General features: G+C 40.4%; 1 protein-coding gene across 3 annotated transcripts; it reads right to left on the reverse strand.

Annotated features, from left to right (window-relative positions):
• Positions 1–686: 686 nt before the first annotated feature.
• RAE1 (ribonucleic acid export 1) lies at positions 687–9,084 on the reverse strand. 3 transcript variants are annotated; one of them, XM_075768412.1, is made up of 13 exons: positions 8,946–9,073; positions 8,262–8,358; positions 8,005–8,109; positions 7,082–7,174; positions 6,583–6,669; positions 5,520–5,606; positions 5,186–5,257; positions 4,541–4,648; positions 4,082–4,188; positions 3,925–4,000; positions 3,196–3,390; positions 1,954–2,039; positions 687–1,042 (listed from the first exon to the last, which is right to left on the reverse strand). In XM_075768412.1, coding segments are annotated over exons 2-13 (1,107 nt in total). In that variant the 5' UTR covers positions 8,352–8,358; positions 8,946–9,073; the 3' UTR covers positions 687–1,041. The 3 variants fall into 3 exon arrangements, with proteins under 3 accessions (XP_075624527.1, XP_075624526.1, XP_075624525.1); XM_075768411.1 differs by lacking the exon at positions 687–1,042 and adding an exon at positions 1,240–1,374 and having other exon boundaries at positions 8,946–9,084; XM_075768410.1 differs by lacking the exon at positions 687–1,042 and having other exon boundaries at positions 1,814–2,039; positions 8,946–9,084.
• Between the last annotated feature and the right edge of the window lie 104 nt (positions 9,085–9,188).

Here is a 9,188-nt window from a genome sequence, read left to right on the forward strand (position 1 = left end):
TAAAAATAAAATTCAACAAAAACAAGAGAAATGTTTGAGCAGACGGCCAGCTATTGACATAACTGCTGGGAACTCTTTCCTATCTTAAATAAAACAAATAGCCCATGAACCTGAAATCTAAACCCATGTAAAACATAGAAGTAGCAGAGGGGAAGAAAACACCAAAACAAAAACCAAACCCAAATAAAAAAATAAAAAAACCCAACAAACTTCTTGAGGAATAAAACCCAGAAAAGAGCATCCTGAAACAGCAGGGTGTATTTCATGGACTTTCCTCAACTATACCAAACAAGAAATACACACCCAACAACAACGGACGGCCATCGTACGCAGAGGCAGCTGAATTTAAAGGAGGGGTTTGAAGGTAGTGCGATTCATTTCTACTGAAGACAAACTGTCAAGCGTCTGGCTGTTGAGATAGCAAGGGACTTGACTCATTTTCGTAAAACAAAAGGCCTTTCACACTAGTGCTCTTAATTCTTTGATGCAAAACCACAGGAATCATTCATAATGAAACAGCAACTGGAAAAAGCATTAGATTTCCAGCTCAAGCAGCTGGAGGAAAACTATTTTACCTTCAGAAAATGCATTTGAATTACAGTGAAAGGAAAAGAAGCTGCTTTTAGAAGTGAAGCATGCCACCTGGCCCATGTTATTATAACAGAACTTTTGACTATAAAAAAAAATTTAGTAAAAATTTTTATTTGAAATGTAGCATGAATCCAGAACCATAAGTGTTACAACATAGAGTTTGACAGAGAATTTGTACAGTATGACAGGTATTTCTATACATGCGCCCCCCCCCCCCCCCATTTTTATTTAGTCATTATCAAACAATAGTTAAACAGGAAAAGTAAGCATTCACTTTAAAAAGAAAAAACTTTGGCATGTATACAACTGGCTAGTTAAAAGTAAACAGTGGTAGATTCAAGTCAGAGACCCACTTGTTTTGTTTCACAGCATTTTTGATCAAGATGAAACTCACCAGCACTATTTTCTAGTTAATACAAAAATGAGTACTTTTTTTTCAGTCCAGAAACCCCTGTTAAGGGACAAAAATGTGTTAAGAGACATGTAAAAGAACCAACTTTCAACTCTAAAAGGTGTCAGTTTTAAAGCGGTTTAGGCCACAAGTATTTTGCATGCATTGGTTTGGTCGTGAACAAAACAAACCCTTTACTGGTTTGCTCGTATTACTGAGCTAGATATCACTTGGCACGACTGACAATTTCTCCTTTGGACTAGAGTAAGCACGAGGATCGTTGGCTCAAAAGTCGTGTCCATTGCTGGAGTGTAAGAAAAATCTAACGTAGAATTTGCACTGTGCCATCTTCTGTCTCGAGTTTCTGTCACTGCTTTTGGCCACTTACATACCTACCAAATTCATCCAAAAAAATGAGGGAAAACAAGTTGCAGGGCATTTCTTCCTGGCATACAGTAGACAATATTTCCATTTCAAAACTCCGAAAGCAATGCAAGAACCCCTGAAGAGTAAGTCATAACAAGCCTCCCTGGAGAAGAATTACTTGCAATTCTTCAAGTACTTACCAAAAAATACAGTATTTATACAACTTCCCCAGAACTATTATAATTAACATATTTTAATGTAGTACTAATAAAATAAATCCATAGATACAAATGGTTGCACTTCTAAGCAGGAATATCTACCCCAGATTTAGATTTTGCTGCAATTTCATTATTGCTGTGGAAGTGGTTACATCACGTGAATACTAGACTCTCTCTCTTATACACATCAGAATATTTAATTTGAAAAAAATGTTCTCCAGCAAGTCAGAATACATTTAATGTAATTTTTACAGTTCCTGCTAAATGTTAGCGATCCAAAGTTGACTGAACCGTGGCGCAACAGGGCACAAATGGCAGAAGAGCAGTGGCGTAGAGGCAGGAATGGCAGAGAAACAGTAGAGTAACACCAGTCAGACTCATACTCACTACTTCTTATTCCTAGGCTTTAACTCTTCTGCTGCGTTTCGCAGAAAAATGTAGTTTTTCTTTTGTGGATTATAAAATTCATGACCCTAAAAAGAAAAAAAAAAAAATCCATATTTACTCTTTTCAAAGAAGAAATATCAGCATTACCTTAAAATGTAAGAATGTGAATATTTAATCAGTTTGGTTTATTAAGACTCAAAGTCTTTAAGACCAGATATTGGACAACACTGGTGGATTAGAAACAGCTTACTCTAACAAGTAATTACAAGAATTGTGCACATAAAGTAAAATTCAAGGGGCATTTATCCATTTTTAAGGTATAAAAATCCTTTCATAAGAAATTAGCCACATAATTCCAAGCTCTACTTTACAGATGCAGCATATTTTTTTTTATTTTTTTTAAATGTCATTCTAGGCAGAGAAGAAATTAAACTTTAAAGGCCATCCAGTTTCACTTTATAGTTTGTATCTTTTAAATGAAATAAGGTCACACTTTTTCCGAAGTGAAGGCCAAGTTCCACAGGCAACTGCAAAAACCTCTCTGTTTCCCCACTGCAGATACAGATAAACTATTTTCCGTCTTTTACTCAAATTTAAAAACACTAGTCGTAACAGGAAAATAGTACTTTTAATGGAAGTTGCCATTCATTAAAATCAGTTACATTTCAACTTTGCTACCCCCTCCTTAAAGTACTAAGAAGTATCGATTCTCCACATATTATGGTTTATTGTGTTTCTCTTGCATCTATATGATTTATTGTTGAGTCAAGTTCAGAAGAGAAATACATAAATAAGTGCCACCAGCAAGCTGCACTGAATGGTCCTGGAAATGTAGCGCATGACATTCAAAAACCGTTTTAAGCGTTTATAACCACAGTCACACCTTTTTTTTAAAGTTCATCTGCAGAAGCAGCAGATGTGTGTGTCAAAGGGACTTGTGGGAGCCTGCGAGGGTGCCATATTGCCCCGTGACACTCCCCGCAGCAACCAGGGTGAGTTCTGAATGGTGCCATTTACATTTTGCTCATCCACATCTGCAAAATAGCACTGTTTAGCACTCTCAACCAACTGAAGCTAACCACCAAAGAAGGTACTACTCCAGTGTTAAATTTCATCAGATGTCTAAACTGACCACTGTAAGTTCTCCTGTATGCTTCTGAAATTAGACTCAGCTAAGGAACAGTCAAAGCCTCGTGTGAAAGGGATAATCTTAGTTGTCAATGGAGTCTAAACCCTTCTTACCTTTGACCAATCATAACTGGAAGCATATGCAAATATATTGCCATTATGGTTGAAACAACAAGCAGATATGGGCTGGTCAAGTTGTTCCGATGTTTTTAGCTTTGTTCGTGCATCTTTATCCCAAAAGCTGAATCTACCATCAGATCCTACTGTTGCAAGAGTACCATGGACAGGGTGAAATGCTATCCCATTTACCTGCAGAATCAGAAAAAGATACTATGTAGGACACCATGCACGGGGACACTCACAACACATGCTGAATCCTGACAGAGTAAGTAAACAGGAAAGGTTTTTTCCAACTAGCTATAGTTCTTTTTTTTTTTTTTTTTTAATTTGAATATGTTCTCTGGGGGGAAAAAAAAAAAACCACACCAAAAAACCCCAGCAAAGCAACAAGGAAAACATCATTTTTTTTGCAGTAACTAAAAATTCAATGCATAAACCCATTACACAAATATTTTAAGTATTGCTTCAACAGCAGCAAAACCAGCAAATGTCATCTCCACCAAGATGATTTACTGAATGGCTGCTCTGGTGCTTGTTTTAAGGGAAGTACAAAACTTACTCTTTCCTCTTAATGTATGACTATGCCTGGTCTCTAAACATACATCTAAGATAACTTCAGGCAAGATAAAAGATCAAGGAGAACAAACAATTCCTAGTCGATTTTACATGAATAGCATATATTGCCCTGTATAAATGATCTAGTGGTATATGCTGAATACTTACAGCATAGATATCCTGAGGTGCTGATGTGTTTGTTCCATTGGAGCGATGACATTTGAAAGTGAAATTATCTTTTGCACTGGGGAGAAAAAAAGCGTTTTTACTTTCCTCATTGTAAACTGAGCAATAAAGAAAGGATGTTTTATTAAATGACACTTACGGATTTGGGGGGTTGATATAATGAATAGCTACTCTTCCTTCAATACTTCCAAGGGCAAATCCAGTAGGTTTGTTCACTTTGTCTTTAAAAATGGCAACACAGCGATGCTAAATTTGAGAAAGATACAGAGGATTTTAGACAGCGGCCTGAGGGGCAGATTTTACGAATGCCGTCTCTTTTCCATGGGGACACAAAACATCACAAACATCAACACAAAGTAAAGCAAAATACACAAACAAGGTCAAGAGATAGATCAAATTCTATTGAGAATTTGGGCCACGGTATTTGTATTTCTAAATCCTTACAAAGATCAGCAGTAGATCAAAGGCAAACCAGGACACGTGCCATACCAAGATAAAAGTACTTTGGTTTTGAAACACTGTCGAAATTCTGGACTTGCCATTTTTTGTTCAAAAAAAAATCTGTATAAATACGTTTGTAATAAATACAATCATTTACCTGGTGTTTAAGAGGAGATTCTATTCTTCTAAACTCAGAAGGTTGATTCTCTAACTGATAAACTATCAAACCCCTTTCTGCAGTGGCCACAGCAGCCATAGGATGAACCTGAATAAAGTTGTAAAATAGATTGGAAGAGAGACTTGCGTTAATAGCATGGCAGAGAATTCTATTTATTATTTTTGCAGAAATCCCTGAAGAAGTTAAAGGAATTAGACTATTTTCTGGGGGGAAGAGAGGGAGGGAAAGGGGAAGAAGTGAAAGAACAAAGTTCATTTGTAGACATATCTTCAAACAAATCAGTTATTCCGTGCCATTGAGAAATCAAACATACCAAAAATCTTCTATTAGCGGACCCTTCCAACACGAATCGCAATAATGGTAATGCAAACTCATCCAGAAATGAGGGTAGCTCAGTCCTAGTGCTGATTTGTATCATACATTTGTATGATGCAAATACCTATTTTCCAGAGCCTGATCAAGAAGATCAATTTATGTTTTATTGCTAAAATCAGAGAGATCGAATACCACGATTCTATATGAACAGTCAGTATTTATTGCTAACTTATAGACACCTCCAAGACTGCCAGTTTTCACAGCCCCAGTCATCTAGCTGACACAAGTTTACGGTTTATCATGGCTTACCACATCTGCACAATAACATCTTTCAGGGAGCTGCAACGTCATCATAGGTGTTGGTGAACGGGTATCCCAGAACTGATGGAAACAGAGAAATGAGCAAATTTATGCTTGGAGTTGAGGATGCATCACTTCAATTACTTTAGTAGAGACAATGCAGTTGGTACCAAGTTGTTTCATTCTTGTCTACAGTCAGAAAACTGCAACTCTCTGTGAACTGAGGCTATTTAATTACCTGGGTTTTATTAGTGTTTAATAAAATATTTTCATTTCACATAAATATTTTCATGCACAGATTACTAGCACGCTTTGTGTCCATTTATTCAGGTACAAACCATACCTTTAAAGTTTTATCCCAGCTCCCTGTCATCACACAGCTATAATTTGGTGCTTTAATCCAATGGATAGTCTTCACAGGAGCATCATGCTGAAGGAAAAAAAAAAAAAAGGACAAATGCACATACTAAGATAACAGTCCACATTTCTTGTTTATGTTCCTCATTTTTTGTATGCATTTACACTTTTTATCCATTCAAGAAAAGCGATTCATTATTTCAGTCACAGCAGTTAGGATAAAGGTTGGCCATGACCTTATTGTGTTGTTTAGTGCTGTAAAATCACCCACATTAAGGAAAAAAAAACAACCTGTTCCTGACAAAAAGAACTATAGTCAAGTCACCCCTAATAGGAAGATGGCCACAGCAGAAATACAAATTATGAACAGCAGGACTTTCTATTTATTGATAAAAGATATTACCCATCACATTAAAAATCAACACTTTTAGAGTATGTTACTTATTACAAACTAATATAAAAAAAAGCTTCTTCTGACAAGAGCCACAGAAGAAAGGTCTATGCTAATTACACCAACAAGATTTTAAAATCAAGGCTGAGAATCTGAATTTTATCACCTCAAATAAGATACAAGAAGCAATCATTAAAAGGACAAACTCTCTTCTTATATTATGTAACTTAACTCATTTTAGCCACCGTAACTATATTCTGTGTACAGACATTCACTTCTACATTGAGAGCGTAAATTATAATCCCTGTTATGCTGCAGCAGAAAGCTGGTATTTGTGAATGTGAATTCAATGATTTCTTAAATTTTTTCGCCCTATAATGCAGCAGGGTGACTTACTGAGATTTCAGCAGCAGTGGAAAGAGCTCTAACAAGTAAAATAGAGGCAACAGCTGCACAGATTAATCAAATCACTTCAATTGCAGGTCTCCATGTGCACTTCATTATCGCAAAAATATAAAAAGCACCCCACAACCTCTTCTTCATACAGCAGTATCTACTTCAGAAGCACTAACCATTAGCTTAATATGCTAATAAAGATAGCTTTTAATAAAAATAGAAAAGGAAAAAACACCTAATAGCTTGGGGCTTGCTTACGTACTTGTGCAATCTGAATAGCTTGATTACTGTTGAGATCCCACATTTTGGCAGTTTTATCACAGGAAGCAGTAAATACTTTACTCCCATCCTAAAAACCAAGAATAAGGCCAAGAGATTAGATAGCTCTATCATGCAGTATCTATTAGAAAACTGTCGAGTCTTAGTCTCTTCTAGTAACAGCATAACATTAATTTAACATATACAGGGATTGCAAGACAAAGAAGAAACATAAAAATGGAAATTTATTTACAATTGTATGTCATAAAAGAAAAAGACTCTGCTAGCTATTATCTAGCTTTAAATGCATTCTTACTTTTAAATTCACTTTTACCCTTCTTATGCCCATGTTAGTGTGTTCTATTAGGATGTGCTTAGCACGTATTTACAGTAACGTAAGTCTACAGAATAATCACAGCCACTCACATCTCTCTGGAAACCACATGCCAATTTGTTTACGGTTTTGGTAAAAATTGTTTATTTATTTTTAAATAGGCACATACATCACTCCAGCAGCCATCTAGTACAGGCCCTGTGTGCATCTGCTGAGCCTTCGGAATTGTCTGTCCATTATCCTGAACTTCCCAGCAACGAACCTGTAACACGAGAAGTGTACACACACAAACATATTTAACACTGAGAACTTAAAAGACGTCTCTTCTTGAGCATCCCAGCCTTAGTTTATCCAGCAAGAAGTATGATTACAAACACCAAGCTTTTTTCAGAACTAGGTTTTTCAAAACCCTTTTCTCTCTGATTATGTTCCTTTCATCTGTACAGCCACAACTTAACCCCACCTCGAAAGTACCTCACGATCACATAACACCTCCCAGTGCTCTCCTGGAGAACCCTTAACCCTCAGCTGGGAAGAAGCCGCCTGCTGCAGGCTACCGCCAACACACCAAACAGAACAGTTAACAAACGCACTCACATTTGTCTGCCCCTCCCTGTTTGTGTCAGTTGGGATCTCACCCTTCAATCCAAACAAACTTCAATAAGGTTGTAGGAACTTAAATCTTTTTGAGACTACACTGTCAAACTGGATGATTTACCACTGTGTTCATGGTGCTTTCACTGGACAAAGCATAACTATGTCAACCTAATTGTATAAAAAAAAAAGCTAAAACCAAACAAGTAGAAAAAAGAAAAATCAAAGTAATAAAACTCTAACAGGGAAAACATTTACTACATATACCAAGCTGAAGTTTAAAACACACAGGCTTATCTCAAGATCACAACTGAATTTCTCAGTTGAAGTAGCTCAGCAATGTCAAACTTAGTGCCTTGGCACCAGACACAAGTTTTGCAGGTCTGCAAAGAGGAAGATTTTCAGGTGTCCTGGCACAAGTTTTCAGGATCACGTTTTGCAGCTTAGACACCAGTGCTCCCACTTTACTCATCTGCAGGTCTGACTGTGAGTACTTACATCATTTGCCCATGATCCTGCAATGAGGAAATTACCAGGCAATGTTGGCGGACTAAATGCTAAACAAGATATGCTGTCATCAGGTGGAGATGTTACTTCAATATCCTATAAAGAGCAGAAGACAAAACAAAATGAGCCACGTTTGAAAACTGTGCACTAACATCCTATTACTTCTACAGGGTGATGAGTCGGTACTGCTGTGACACATTAAAACGCAGCAGCAGAAGAGCAGTTCCCACGGGGAGTAAAGCACATACCTTCATTGGATTGTGGTTATCTGCAGTCGTACTGCCAAACATGCTGGTACCCCCAGTACCAAACCCTGACGTTGATCCAAACAGACTCATGCTTGCCCTGCAAAGGGGAAAAAGGCATACTGAGACCCACAGGGCCCTCAAGCATCCCAGGGAGTCTCACCACAGCCACTACACCAGCACACCCTTCAGCCCGCCCGGGAGGCGCCCGGGGATATAAGAATATATGAAATTAAAAAACAAACAAAAACCCCACCAAACAAACCCCAAACCCCAACCCACGCTTCTCCTCGCAGTTGCATCCCTGACATTTCCCGGTCGGCCACCGCTGCCAGGGATCCCTCTCCGGCCGGCACCTGCAGAGCGCTAACCCCCCCATACTCCCGCCCCGGCACCGCCCCGGGGAGCCCCGCGCCGGCACAGCCCGCCCGCAGGCGCTCCCCCTCCGGCACAGGCCCCAGCCTCCCTCTCTGCCTACAGGCCGCTCGACGGGGCGGCCGAGGTGCCCGGCGGGCGAGGACGCGCCATTTCGCGGGGGTCCCGCTTGCCTGCCGGCAGGACCGGCCAGCGCCCGGCGCGGGGAGCGGCCGTTCGGGGGGACGGGGCGGCTGGAGCGGGAGCGAGGGCGCTGCCGCAGGCGGGGCGCGGCCGCCCGGGAGCGCGGGGCGGCCACCGGCCCTCACTCACCCGTGTCACGGGCCCACTCGGGCCCGCTGCCTCCAGCGACGCGGCCCAGCAGCTAACGCGGCGGCAGCGCGGGGGAAGGCCGCGTCTCTCTGCGCAGGCGCCGCGGCCGGCGGGGCGGTGATGGCGCCTGCGCCCTAGCCAGGCAGGGCGGGAAGGGGCCGGGAGCGGGCGGGCCCAGGAGCGCGGCGTGACGGGGAGTGACGGGGCGCTGCGGGGCCGGGCCGGGCCGGAGCTGCTCTCTGG

The sequence above is a fragment of the Balearica regulorum genome, chromosome 16 (assembly GCF_011004875.1).
Source record: "Balearica regulorum gibbericeps isolate bBalReg1 chromosome 16, bBalReg1.pri, whole genome shotgun sequence".
Classification (NCBI taxonomy): domain Eukaryota; kingdom Metazoa; phylum Chordata; class Aves; order Gruiformes; family Gruidae; genus Balearica; species Balearica regulorum.